Source organism: Panthera leo, chromosome C1 (genome assembly GCF_018350215.1).
Source record: "Panthera leo isolate Ple1 chromosome C1, P.leo_Ple1_pat1.1, whole genome shotgun sequence".
Lineage (NCBI taxonomy): Eukaryota > Metazoa > Chordata > Mammalia > Carnivora > Felidae > Panthera > Panthera leo.
In genome coordinates this window covers 195,328,546-195,344,041 of record NC_056686.1, presented here as the reverse complement: position 1 = coordinate 195,344,041, position 15,496 = coordinate 195,328,546, and the positions used below count along the sequence as shown (strand labels likewise).

The following is a 15,496-nucleotide window of genomic DNA, read 5'->3' as shown; positions in this document are numbered from 1 at the left end:
AGTGTGTGTATCAAAATCTACTGAACAAATGCTGCACAGCAGAGTTGGATTCGAATAAAGGACATTTTCTGAGGGAGATTCTTCTTCTAGTTTTTCAAAAAACTTTGTAATTCATTCTGAGATTTATTTTAGGTGACTTGAACACAATTGTATGCATTTTTTGAAATATAAATTTGAAAATGAAATAGAAGCATATTTGTGGTCAAACTTTTAGACCATAGCCTAAATTTATTGATAATTTTATCATCTTCTCCAAATTCTCGTTGGTTTTCACTGCACTTACCTATACTCAAGATTCTGTTCAGCTATTGAAATAGACCATTATGTTCACAGAAGCATAATAATAACCAAGCCAGAGGGTCACAGTGCACTTAGCATTGTAAACAGACATTGTGAAATACTGTGATGGTTTTCAAGGCAATTTGAGTAGGCGTCGCTTTTAATTATTTCCTTAGGCTGAGAAAGAACCAGTTATTTGTCTGAGTTTAAAGTTTAGTTCCTTAATTTAACTTTTAAAAAAGAAACTTCTATTTCTCTCACTTGCATTTTGACTCAAGCATAGATAAAAACCTAAAATTTTAACACAGGATGTAGACTATTGGTACCCACAGTCAATCTCACGTTTACTTTTTTTTTTTTTTTTCCTCCCCCTCACATAAGCAGGAAATTGGCACATACTCACATATCTTTCCCCTCCTTACTCATCCTCTCTGGCTGAATGGCATCTAAACTGAACATCTAAAATTATTTGTATTTATATCTTTTGGCCACACCCAGCCCACTTTACAGTCTGGTGTTTCCCATCCTGACCTCATCCTTCAGACCTGTCCCACCCCTCGTTGCATTCTTCTTTCTGTCTTCTTCCTCCTCCCTGATGCTGTGTCCAAACTGTTCTTTACATTGGCAAACCCTCCTCCATGTCAATCCATTTTTATTATCTCAAGTCCAACTTTAAAGTGTACCTCGTTGGGGCGCCTGGGTGGCTCAGTCGGTTGAGCGGCCGACTTCGGCTCAGGTCATGATCTCACGGTCCGTGAGTTCAAGCCCCGAGTTGGGCTCTGTGCTGACAGCTCGGAGCCTGGAGCCTGTTTCAGATTCTGTGTCTCCCTCTCTCTGACCCTCCCCCGTTCATGCTCTGTCTCTCTCTGTCTCAAAAATAAATAAACGTTAAAAATAATAATAATAATAAATAAAAAAGTGTACCTCGTCCAGGAAGCCAAAACTAGCAAAGCTTACTTGCTCCTGGTTATTTTATTCCTTTGCATTCCAAAGCATTCACGTAGGATCTAGAATGAGTTCATAGAATTTTAGAATTTTTTGTCTTTAAGGTACTTTAGGGCCTTGCTGCTTAACATGTGTTGAAGGACCATCATCGTACATAGATATCACCAGGAGTTCTGCAAAATGCAAATTTCAGCCCCAACTTTAGACTTATTGAACCAGAATCTGTATTTTACCAAGAATGTCAGGTAATTCAAATGTACACCAAAGTGTTAGAAGCAGTGCCCTGGGGCACTGGTATTGTGCTAACTTACTTTATTTTCTTCCAACCATTTGTTTGTCCTGGCTTCCCAGTTAGATTTTCAATGCTAAGAAGACAACGTTTTATTTTTTTTTATCAAATCTCCTAAAACAAGAAAGAAAACTTTGGTAGAGTACATGGACATAACTAAGATCTCTGAGTCTTAGCTGGGGATACCACTGGAAGCACTTCAAAAAGTAAGATTTAGAGCCCCTAATCAGCCTAAATTTCTTTAAAAATAGAAAAATCCCCTACCTTAGTATGCCTCAAGGTAGGCACAGTTTTATACTTGTGTTCAGCTAGGCAAAAAGCATGGGAAGAGAAAAGACTCTGAAGGAATCGTGAGTGATCCATACTACAAAAATATTGTCAATGAAAGTGTGCTTGTGTGTTTTTGTATGTATGAGAAAGAGAAGCAGGCAGAGGAAGAGGGGGAAGCACTGACTGGTGAATGGAAAGCTGTATAACCTATATTCTTTTTTGTTTTGTAGTTGGTAGAACCCTTAACTCCCAGCGGCACAGCACCCAATCAAGCTCAACTGCGTATTTTAAAAGAAACTGAGCTCAAAAGAGTGAAAGTACTTGGCTCGGGAGCTTTTGGAACAGTGTATAAAGTAAGTAAAAACCCATACCATTAGTTACTTTAAGTTTCCTTTCAGACTTGTCTTAAATAATAGCCAGAGTTAATTGCTCTTGCCAACCTAATTTCCTTTTAATATCCAGAGAGTGGAACCTTTATAGTATAGTATAGTATAGTATAGTATACTTTATAGTATAGTATAGTATAGTATAGTATAGTATAGTATAGTATTGAGAAGTTGCTGCACAAGTGAATCCATTCATTTTTGTTGAGGGCTGGGATGGGTACAGTCACGAGAAAGCAGGAAACTGTCACGGAAACCATGGTATATAGTCTTTCTTTCCACGCCCTTCTGAACCCCTTTTGATATGATCTCCCTATTGGTAAATTTGTCCTTATCTAAAATACACAGCTCTCACCCGCTTTCCTTCTCCGTACACAGTGCTGCGGGGAATCCCAGACAGGCCTAGCGATGTACCATAATCCTTGCTCTTCTTTTCTTCTGCTCTTTCATCCACATGTCTCCCCACCAGGACGTTACTAGCCTATCTTTTTAAAACCTACACAAATGTGCTGACTGGTTAACAGGATAGGACTAGTTCCTAAACTACTTTTTGCCTACCTGTTAACATATATGATTTAACAGAAAACTTTCAGTTTTGATGTCTTCACCATTGTATGCAAACTAAAAAAGTGACTTTATTTGTGAAATTCAGGTCGGAGAATGAAAGGGTGACATCGTGGGTTTCCAATAAGAGACATCTTTTTGGAAAGGGAAAGCTCAAATAATGTTATCTGTGTGTTTACTTTTTTAGTTTAATTACAAAACCAATTCAGAGGCCAGGCCCAAGGTTAATTGTGGTGAAATTTGTTTTTCAAATTCAAATTTCTGCTGGGTTAGTGCTAAATCCTTCTTAGACTGTCCATTGTGACAGTTCCCCAAATTTTACTTGACAGTTTTATATATTTCTTAAAGCTATATGCAAGCCTACAGTTATTTTTACAAACATTTTTGTTAAAATAGACTGGATGTTAGAAATTCTGTATTTTACAATGTTTGGTTTTTTTTCTATGTGAAACAGGTATTTACTTAACAAAAAATATTAACAAGTAGAATATTAATCTTAATTTTCTCTCCTGAGTGTTCCAAAAATAATTTAATCTCTTTAGAATAAAATTGTTTTATTCTAGGGCCAAAATGCAGAAATTTCTTAATCTAGTGTACATATTATATTCAATTACACTCAAAATTAATTGAGCACCTAATTGGAATAGAAACTATTCTAGGCTGGCTTGGTGCTTTCTAGTCTTCAAATTCTTTGTAATGTTGAAGAAACACAACTTATCCTGTTTTTCTATTTATATATATGCTAGAAATAATGGACTTCCTGTTTGAAGATAACTCAGTTTTAGATTGTTCCTAGCATATCACCACCCTTTTATTTTAAAGATGGTATGATCTGGAAAGCAAAATTTTATTTTAAATCATGGATAACATTTAGCTCAAGGACAAATATGATCTAGTGACCTCAGCAGGGAAAAATTACCCATTTAGACATTTACTAATAAAGTTATATGAATGTTTTTATTATGAACAATTATTTGCCTGTTGTCCATGACTTAATGCCTTTATTGAAATTACTTGTATTGAAGGTTCCATAAGTATGTTTAAATTTTATGCCTGCAGTGTGTATGGTTGACCCTAAGTTTTAATTAGTATATAAGTTCCTACAAAGACATACTGTCTTAAAATGTAAAGAACTATTCTTGACCACATAAATGCAAATTAGCTTAGCTAATTATTTGGTTAATTTTTCCTCCTGGTTGGAGATATGCTGTGTTTAAACATAAAAGATCTGAACCAATATTGTGGGTATTAACATAGTTGAATTTTTGTCTGGTCAGGCCTAGAAAATAATGACTACTTATTTAAAAAGCAGTACAAATTAATTCACACTGAATTTATATTCTTATTTCAAAAGTATACTTTAGGAATATTTTAATATTGATGATATATCTTTATAAAGTAATCCCCTCTTTAGTTACTTTATTGAGTAATGGTAAACGTGTTCTCTACCCTAGATACCATCACTAAGAAAATGTAGCCTATGGATCTTGGACTTTCACTGCCTCTCCTACCCCATTTCTGCACTAATAATTAAAAAAAAATAATAATAATACCACAGGGAACATGGCTTATTTCTTTGTATTTTTTTAAATCTTTTTCAATGTTTATTTATTTTTGAGACAGAGAGAGACAGAGCATGAATGGGGGAGGGTCAGAGAGGGAGACACAGAATCTGAAGCAGACTCCAGGCTCTGAGCTGTCAGCCCAGAGCCCAACACGGGGCTCGAACTCACGAACTGTGAGATCGTGACCTGAGCTGAAGTCGGATGCTTAACCGACTGAGCCACCCAGGTGCCCCCTTTTTTGTATTTGACACATAAATTTCCCTATTCACTCTAAGAAGAATATAACCCTTAAATTCACCTTCTAATGGTTAAAGAGTTTTTTTCTTTATTATTCTGATTTTTTTTAAATAATTTTTGTATTTAGTTCTCCTCTTGTATTATTACAACTTTTGATAATACAAATATACATGTTTTAAAAGTGAAAAACTTTTTTTTTTAATTTTTTTAATGTTTATTTATTTTTGAGACAGAGAGACACAGCATGAGCAGGGAAGGGGCAGAGATAGAGGGAGACACAGAATGTGAAGCAGGCTCCAGGCTCTGAGCTGTCAGCACAGAGCCCGACGCGGGGCTCGAACCCACGAACTGTGAGATCATGACCTGAGCCGAAGTCGGACGCTTAACCGACTGAGCCACCCAGGCGCCCCAAAACTTTTTTTTTTTTTTTTATAACTACAACCAGTTGATATTAGGAAAGACTAGAAATTCTCTTTAGGAATAAGAGATTGCTTTTCCCCCTTTCATTTTAATGTTAAAACTGGACTAAGAATACTTTTGTTTTTGGTGTCAGGGCTAATAAGTTAAAATCTGAGATTTCCATTTTTTCCATATAACCTCACATTCGTTTCTGTGTTCATTTGGGACAATGTGCTTCAAAAAAAGTCTCATGTAATCGATGCATCCCTATGTATCTTATCAAAATTATTGTCCTAATTCAAATAGCCGTTTACTCAGAAATGCTGTTATGTTCCTTAATGTTGTACTTGACTCAAACCTTACCTACTTTATATTTTCCCATTGTATAGATCTTGCTCAGGTATTATATTTTTGTAGAAGGAGAGAACTGGCGGTGACCAATATAAATATTTTATATTATTTCAGAGCTAATAAAAATCCTTGACACACACATACACAATATTTAACAATCTAAACAAATTAATAGGTGGTCAATACTCCCTAGTACTTTCCTTAGAAAACTAATTCTTAAATCAATCTGAATTTCAGGAATGTGAGACTATGCTATTTTCATGTTTTTGTTTGTTTTAGTTGCAGAATAATTAGGTAATATTAATGCTGAAAAGAACCTCCAAGATTACTTAGCCCAGTCTTCTAAATTACAAATGAGACATTTGAAGACCAAAAATTGGAGCAGCATTCTCAAAGTCTTGAGAAGTTGATTTTTATCCAAATCTAATATTATTATATTTTATGTCATTTTTTCTCTATTGAAAGCCTTTTTCACACATACAAATTGAATTTTATAATGTGATACTTTATAATATAATAGTAAACACCTTGAAAGCAGAATAAATGTGTGAGTCATTCTCAGATAATGAAAGCAGAAAACAAAGTTGCTACGTAACTTGTAACATATAGCAGGTACTTGTTAAATTTTTGTTGATTGAATAAAAAGATGTAGAACTTCTAAATTATTTTTTTAAAGAAATTAATAGAGTGGTTAAATCAAATTTTGTCTCTGGTATGAATTTGTATATGTCTTCATATAGATTTTATGTGATTTTTCCCCCAAAGGGTATTTGGGTACCTGAAGGAGAAACAGTAAAGATTCCTGTGGCTATTAAGATTCTTAATGAAACAACTGGTCCCAAAGCCAATGTGGAGTTCATGGATGTAAGTATAGACACCAGGCAATCACATTTTTATGTGTTATTAATAGACTGCTTTTAGAATTAAATAAAGACTTCACTACTTACAAATGGTATAATATTTATAGTTAAAGCCATGAGCAGGGGTCAGCAAATTTCTTAAAGGACCAGAGAATAAATAGTCCTTTTGTGCAATGTGGTCTCTATGGAAACTAGAGACCACAGCTCTGTCCTTTAGGTGGGTGAACATCCATAGGTACCTAAAAACACAACACACAAAAATGGATTTGCCTGTGTTGCAGTAAATTTGATTTACACAAACAAGATGAAGGCTGAAGGCCTGAAGACCAAATTCTGCTCTCACAAGAGCTCTGTGTTTAACCACTATGCAAAGAAGGGCAAATTGCATTTGGGAGTAGTAATGATGATTTCAAAAATTAATTGTGCTGCTTTATTTTATTATTGTTATCCACTTAGCAGAAAACATCAATCAAGGTTAGTTTCTATAGTAAGTCAGCTTGTGCTAAATTTAAATTAGGAACCTACCCAAGTCAGATAATTACCGATGGAAATTTACTTTTTTCAGTTCAAATTCGGAAGACAAACCTTATGGGTAAAAAGCTCCAACTATAGAAAAATTAGAGCGTTCTGAAGAATAAAAATACTTGATAAGGTCAATCAGAACTTTAAGATTCCCCCCTAGCAAAGATTGTAGATTGAGCTGTTCAGCAGATTTCAGAAGGTAGGACAGATAAAATGTATACGTGGCATGCTGTTATTTTTTCACATTCAATATAAGCTATCCTGTGAGGGGTTCTATCAAGGATACATATGTTCTTTCTCTTTTAGAATGATATTTTCAATAATAAGAATGATTTTGATTTTCAAATGACCTTCATACGAAAGATGACGCAAGCATATGCACTTTGATTTTTTTAAAGATGGATTGCTATATATTTCTACCCAGTTTCTCTTGTGAGCTCTTTTGTAAGTTTTATAGGAGCTCAGTTTTTGACCTTGGATAATTTATTTGGGCATAATGCTTACCATCATATATGGGACTGCTTTTAGTTAAAGAACTTCTTGGCTATTATATAACAGGACTGATAATTAACCGGTGCAAGCCAGCTGCTCTGATCAGTCAGTGCTGTGCCTTACCAGTTGCTAAATATTTTGAATACCAACCTTGTTACACCTTGTTGTTTATCTACCACCACCTGACAGACACTGAGTCCAGTAACTAAATAATATTTCCTTCTGCAGGTGTCTAAAAGTTCTGACACTCTCTGCAGCTACCTGTCCTGGCTCATATAGTAAAATGTAAAACTGAAGCTTTTTCCAGTGAAGTCACAACCTATTTGATCTTGATTATAGGTATACAGTTGTGAAAGGAATTTTCAAAGAAACTAAAAAATATTAAGAAAAAGGACAATGAATATAAAGAGTGTAGGTTAATATGTAAAACTGATATAAAAAAAGATCTTGCCCAGACTAGACTGCAGCCAAAGCTGAAATTCACAAGAATGCTAATAATCTCTGCTGGAGGCTCGGACAGCCATTTTTGTCATATTTCCATGGAAACAGACTGGCAAAAAGGGGTTAAGAGGCTACAAAATAATCACCTAAGAAAGAAGCTTTAAAGGCTTCATCATGATTTTGAATGATTATTTGAAAGCTCCTAACCCCATCCTTTTTATTTTTTTTTTCCTGATCTGAAGTCTATTCCCATGGAAACAGGAGTGGGGATGGCAGCTTGAAGTCTTAGATTTCTGCTGAATTTTAGATGAGGTTCTGATTGAGCCATGAAAGGAGTCATTTTCGTAAATCATTGGCAAATTTGGTGACCAACAGACTCCAAACCGTATGTTCTTTTTAGAAGTTTAAAAAAAAAATTAGGGAAAATGTTTTGACTGAGCCCTTCGTACATGTGGATAGATGCCAGATTAATAGATCGATGGACTGCCATCGACAATTTCAATAAATATCAAGCAGAAACATTCAGTACTATTTCACATCTTCTTTCAAAACATTAGTGTGGCTTCGCAATAATTAAAATACAGTTGCACTGGAAAAATTAATGGTAAATTCAGTATTTTAAATAGACTGGTATAATTTTAATGCAAAGTATACCTACATTGCATAACAACATTTTTAGCTCATCTATTATGAATGTAGATCATTGTAAGTACTTAAATAATATATCAAACTATAATAAAAAGCTTCATATCAGCAAATTTATTTGTAATTTGGACCTAAGAATTAAGTTGAAGTTGCCAATATCCCAGGGTTATTAAAATGAAGGTCATGTTTGGCATATCTCCTAGTTTGGGTTCTTCCATATGGTAGAGTACTCCCGGTTTAACTTAGAAATTAATATAACATCTGAAACGATGCTTCATGTCTCTTGCAAATTAATGTATATGTGTATTTGTTTCTATGCATTTGTTTTATACCATTTTGAAGAAGGAAAATAAAGCTTCCAAAGATTATGGAAACCGTACACTCTTATTAAACATTAGATCTCTGGGCACCTGGGTGGCTCAGTCAGTTAAGCATCCAACTTTGGCTTAGGTCATGATCTCAGGGTTCGTGAGTTCAAGCCCCACATAGGTCTTGTTGCTGTCAATGTAGAGCCTGTTTCCAATCCTTTGTCTCCCTTTCTCTACCCCTCCTCACCCCTTTCTCTCTCTCTCTTTCAAAAATAAATTAAAAAAAAAAAAAAACATTAAGAAAAAGAAGGCATTAGATCTCTTTGCCCCACTTCACCTGACAGCATCCAGCTTTATACTTGGGGTAGAATATTCTAAATTCAATAACTGTTAATATTAAGTTTATTAGATACAGCTATGTTTTACTGGTTATTATAATAAATGACAAAATACAACTTAAAACTCACTACATCCAATACTTCCATTGATATCCAGGGCAAAGGAGAGGACTTTTACATTTTCTTAGAATTTTTACCATAGGCAAAAACAAATAAGGAACAATTTGTGTTCTTGTAAATGCTATGCTAAAAGTAAGAGAAGGAGAATTTGGTCACAAGGCTGTTATTCAACCCACCTGGATATGTCTAATAGATTTATAATGACAATAATAACACACTGTTATTGAATGGCCAGTATGTCTTTAATTCCAATAAAGGAAGATCACATTGAACAACATTATAAAATAATGACTCTAAAGGTGTACATTCTTAAGAATACCTATGTTTATACACACTGCTAGTTCTTGTTTCAAATAGCACCATTTCGTTGGAAGAACACGGGGGTATTTTTTGTTGTCGTTGCTTTGTTTTGTTTTGCTTTGCTTTGCTTTGTTTTTATCCATAAAATGATAAGGAACGCATGCCAAAACATGATGCTATTGAGCAAGATTCCTAGAATTGGGGACCATGGTCTGGTCAAATCAGACAAGCTCATTAGTTTGTCTGAATTTCTATTACTGTGTTGTTGTTATTGTTTTCTCTGATATTTAAGTCCCACTATCACTTGACATTATTACATATAACTTGAAAGTGTACAGGTATTTAAATGTTTTATTAGCCAATATGCCTTATTAAAAATAATCTTGAGATTAAAAAAAACATAATTATTCTAAATTCCAGTGACTGAACAGTAATACTTCAGCTTATTGCTTCAGTTTCTTGGCTTTAGTTTCAGCTTTCCCAGGCCAAATCAACCACCTACTTCCCAGTAAGGTGCTGCAAGGAGATATGTTTCAAATCACTCAGATTTATTGTGTAAATGGTCATATTTTTATTAAAAGAAGAATAGCTTGTTGTCCTCTCCCTATACAGTGGAAAAATTTATTCATCTTCACACAACTGGCATTTTATCATTTTCTGAAGAAATGTCCATATGAATTGTGCTTATATGTTGCTCTTCTCTATATTGCCTTAATAATATTCACTGTCTTAATGCGAGTTGTTTCAGATCTAACTGATGTCATGTTAGTGGGCTGAGACAAAAGAATTTATTAGTAGAGTTTTTCTCTCACATTATGGCAGACTTGCAAAATGATTTAAAAAGATATTTTGTACAATAACATTAATTTCACATGATAAAAATAACATTTGTTATGCCTATGACTTCACAGGTAACAGTAACTATTGGCTAGCTCCCATATCATACTAATAATTTTTTTAATTCATATAATTTAATCCAATGATATATTTAGGCCTTACAGATTTGCTCATTTGCATTCATGAACAAAATTTCAGAGGTGAAAAAATGCAAAATTTCTTTTTTAAAAAAGCCCATTATTTAGATGTCACAGGATTCTATACTGCTGCCATGATCTTGAGAAGTCAATTATAAATAATCCTCCTTTCCTAAGAAAAATTACAGCTAAAATAATTAAGAAAAGTTTTGGATAGTTACTTTGCTTTTAAAAACTTGGGGTGCCTGGGTGGCTCAGTCGGTAAAGCCTCCAACTTTGGCTCAGGTCATGATCTCACTGCTTGTGAGTTCGAGCCCCATGTGGGGCTCTGTGCTGACACTTCAGAGCCTGGAGCCTGCTCTAGATTCTGTGTCCCTCTCTTGCTCTGCCCCTCCCCTGGTCGTGCTCTCTCTTTCTGTCTCTCTCTGGAGTAAATGAAATATTAAAAAATATTTCAATAAAAACCAAACAATATCTTCAAATAGAGATTCTGTGAACTCCATTAGACATAGAATTTAGTCTTTCAAGGCTCTACTGAAAAGAAAAGAAAGAAAAAGAAAAGAAAAGAAAAGAAAAGAAAAGAAAAGAAAAGAAAAGAAAAGAAAAGAAAAAATACAAGACAAGAAAAGAAAAGAAAGGAAAAGAGAAGAAGATTAGAAAAAAGAAAAGAAAAATTTACCAGTTAACTAAAGTAAATCATTTGTTATGGTTTATTTCATTAGCCCTTCTTTACCTCTTGTTATTTGTATAGAACTTGGTCAGAAATGTCATCACATCTGAAATCACTATTTCAAACACCGCATTGTCCAACCACACTCTCCTACACCTTTGGTTTCTTACCTATAGTGCCTTCTTGAGAAACATTGCACCTTTTTAGGTATCACCCATACATTTGACTCCTCTATTTCTCACTACCTCTCACCTACCACCTTTCCTCCACAAACAACTTGGATTCATCACCCGCTGTTATAATCACATTCTTTCAGAAACCTTCAACTTTCTTGCTTCTCAAAATCATGCTGATGTTAAGCAATTCTGGAAATACTGAAATGTCTCAGTGCCATGTTCTAGACCTCTTTCCAGTCTGCATATTTTCCCTAGATCATATCACTGGATTACTAAATTTCAACTCCAGTGTATTTTATGAATCTGAGCTCATCTCTATCTTTGATGTCTTCAAATTGAAATTTCGGGGGCATCTCAAATTTAACACATTTGGAATGTATCTCTTTGTCTTCTTGTCTATATCTCTTCTGCTTGTAAATAATTTGTATATTTTTCCACCCTGTTGTACTCTATCAGAAATTTGGTATTTGTCCTTGAATGTCACAATCCCTCAAACTACTCACTACCAATTCAAGAGCACATGATGCTATGATTTTTTATTCTATGCCAAAAACACATTTAGAGAGCATCCTTATCTTTATATTCCACTGCTACTACCTTAATCCAAATAATCAACCTCTTTAGCTTGAATTAGGAGAATAGCTTCCAGTTTGATCTACCTACTTTTTAATATAAGACTTGAGTTGTGTAACTCCTGTGCATAACAACTTTCAGTAGCTTCACTAGAGCAAAATACTAGATCCTTGCTTTCTGAGCTCCTAATTACTATCCTAGCCTTCTTTCTCTTCACCGACTTTTTTTTTTCCACTCCTACAAGTCAAGCAAGACAGTTAGTGCCTTTGCCTGGAGTGTCCTTTTCCCAATTATACCTAATGAACTCTTAGTTATCCTTATTTTCTCAGTTTAAGTATACTTCTTCAAAGATTGTTTTCCTGACCCCTTAATCTCAATTATAACCTGCTAACAGTACTTAGATATTTTCCATTGTGCATCAATCATGACATTATTATACAGTTATTTGTGCTAGTTATTATTATAGAATCCCACTCTACCACAAGCTGATAGGATCTTTGATGACAGAGACTGTCTGTTGACCCCACCAGTGCATATTTAATAGCAAAATAGCTTGCTGTGCAAGCATGTATTTAGGAACCAATAAATACTTTGTTAATTGCCTGAATGGATTTTTTCCTATTTTTTAAAAAGACTTTTATTCCTCTTTTAAGCCTTCTTTATTTCAGTCTAATTGATTTCTCTACTATTTTTCCCCAATAGTCTTATCTTTTTTGGCAAATTGTACTTGGATCATTTTTCTTAGGTGTTTATATTGTTCATCTCTGATTTATTTCTACAAACTCAAATTTAGTAGCTGTCTTAAATCCAGAGTAACAACATATCTCTGAAAAATAGACCTATATTGACTCTCTAAGTAGGACTCAGTGTGCTCTCTGAAAGCCTGTTAAGAAGGAAAACACTTTGTAGATTATCCATGCATGCAGGAAGCCAGTAACTACCCCCTAGTGGGAACCTTTTGAATACTTCCCTGCAAATGTTTCCGTTATATATGGGAAGATGGTACTATGTTTCATGTTTAGCTTCTTTTTAATCTTGAGTTCCTGAAATTTTATATAGTAATTGTGGATAGAGTTTGCTTCTCCAATAACAATCTGTTACTAGTGTTCCCCTCAGATCCACCCTTGTCACTTGCCTATTCCAATAGGAACAAGGACGCGAGAATGGAATCCCATATAAAAAGGAGAAACAAAGTTTGATTTTTATCACTGATTTTTGCAAAAATAAATGTATAAAAATAATTGACTGCAGTCATAAATTACTGCTGGTATTAGTTATCTGAATTTAATAAATATTATAAAACTTGAGCTTTAATTATTGTCCTAGGGAGTACTAAAATGTTAGAAAATAGGCAACGTACTTGCCAAGTTTTATATTCTAACAGGCTTTTTTTTTTCTTGAAGTACCTAAAAGACACCTCCTAAATCCAAACCAATTTTCTCTTTGTAAGCCTCAACATGTAACTTAATAAGTTTTCTGCTCCTGTTTCTCCAAAGCATTTCTTGGATTTGTGTGAATGAAAGGATGTTTCTCAAGGGCACATAGTATACTATACCAGTATTTAAATTTGATGAGTGAAAATTAGTAGTTTGTTAAAGGCATTGGCTTTGCATATTGTAGATGTTTTCCAGCTTTGTAAATTCTACAATTTGGTGAATTTTATAAATTGTTACGGATGTATTGCTTTGCCACCACAGAGCTAGAGGAGAATTACACTGATCATGTACAGTTTCTGACTCCAATCTGAACAGTATTTACTAATTATGATGGTTTAGGAAGACTCCTCGCTCAGTTTGATTGCACCAGTAGAAAGATCTGTTTATAATATGAAACTTGTTCCTAAAATTCAGGTAGAAAACTCGTGCCCACAGGGCAAGTATATACCAGAAAATAGCATTTCCAAAAAATTAGCAAATAATTTCAGACCTATCAAACCTTGATATGATTGGTTTTGTTAGTGCTTAATGTTATGTTTACACGTTCAAGGTTACAAAATATTGTTTCTGCTAGAGGAAGGGACTAGCTGAATAAAATCCTAGTTTGCATTATGTAGCATAAGGTGATTTTAGTTATTCATATAGCAGGGATTTGGTTCAGGAAATGAAGGCTTAATATGCTGCGACATTTTCAGTAGCACACACACATACAATTATGTGTATCTACATAGTGGAGTGAATATATATTTACATATTAATGTATACTAATATATATTTTAAGTATATGTTATAATTATATTATTAACGTAAATAAATTATAAGTATTATCAATACTGTAAATACATATATTTTAATCTCATCATTACCACCTTGCATAAAATGATTACCATACAATTTCTGTTTCTTTAAGCCTATTAAAATAATGAGTTGTACCATACATACTACAGAAAGAGCTCAATTGTATTTTTTCTCGGTAAAAATAAAAGAATCAAGATACTGTTTTGAACATTTCTAAATGCTGCAGCAGCTCCTAGGAAGCCATGTTTTTTGTTCTCATAGCTTAATCGTTTACGTATAGCTTGGCACAGTGTGATTAGAAATAAGAATGAGCACCTCTGAGGTAGTAAAATTATCAGACCAGTTTGATAAAAAGCTTAGCGTTTTCTACAGTGATTGTAGTGACTACAATTTTATCTAGGGTTTTGATCCACTTAAGAATTTCATCTAACCTCTCTGAACTTAAATGTTCCATTATCTGTTCGAAAATAATTAGAAGCTGTAAGCAGAAGTCTTCATACATGGAGTTCCTTGGGAGTCCCTAAGCTCATGGAAGCAAGGAGTGTGATGGATGCTGGTCAGCTGATATTGGACCAGCAGCTATAATAGCAGGAAATGCTGCTTAGCTAGGTGAGAAAGTTAACGTGGGGAAAATCAAAATGAAACATTTGGGATTTATGGTTGGAAATAAAGGTACCTTTTTCGCTTGTTTCCTGGTTAGAAAGTAGCCAAGGGAGCTATTTCCTTTTTTCAGTTGTTTTTTGAAAATTTATAATTAAGATCTAAAAGCCCACGTGATCTCAATCATATTCAGTGTAATTTCCTTCATCCTCACAAAGAAATTTTGGTGAATTAGGAAAATGTTTCGTACACTGCATGCAGATAATAGGTGAATCTGACCAGTAAATTAAAAATTGTCTGCTTTAGCAAACATGTGGTAAATAAACCATAGGAAACATGTATAAGCTTTTTGGGAGGGTTGCAAATACAAGGGGTTTGAGTACAAAGCCAGAAAAATACTTTCCTTTCGTGAGTCAAGTAATGAGCCACGTTCCTTTAAAATGAAAACTTAATTTCAAAATGAAGAATACTTATTCATTTAATAAACATGTTACTATAGTCTCAGTAATGAAAAAGTATTTTATTCTTTTGCAGAGAGATGCTACAAAATACAATATTCTCTGGTTTTTCATGTCATGTTGCTTTAAAAAGGAGTGAATTCCAACCTACATTAGTCTATTTTCTCTAATTTCCACTAAATTTATAACGCATGTACTAAGGTATAACTGTGCGTTATTTTCGCATCCCCAACAAAATTGTTAGTATCTTTTGGTTAATAGCTACTCCACTCTTTGTAAATCCCACAATACCCATTAACTGAGTAGTAATATTTCAGTAAATATTTATTTTTAGTTTGGAAGGATGGATATATTTACTTCATTTGTTTTTTACTAAGCTTTAACGGAGTGCCTACTATGTTCTGAGTCCCATGCTACTCTAGGGATTGTAAAGATAACTATCATGGCTTAAACTTAGTGAGATTTCTCTAGTAGCATTAAATTAATAAAACAACATTCCTTAG

At 34.1% G+C, this 15,496-nt stretch overlaps 1 protein-coding gene across 1 annotated transcript in view; it reads left to right on the top strand.

The window, feature by feature from the left end:
- Positions 1-15,496, top strand: part of ERBB4 (erb-b2 receptor tyrosine kinase 4) — a 712,433-nt gene that overhangs the window by 500,493 nt on the left and 196,444 nt on the right. Inside the window, exons 18-19 of the mRNA XM_042948704.1 lie at positions 2,014-2,136; positions 6,048-6,146. Coding sequence (XP_042804638.1) covers positions 2,014-2,136; positions 6,048-6,146 — 222 coding nt within the window. The remainder of the gene's footprint in view (positions 1-2,013; positions 2,137-6,047; positions 6,147-15,496) is intronic.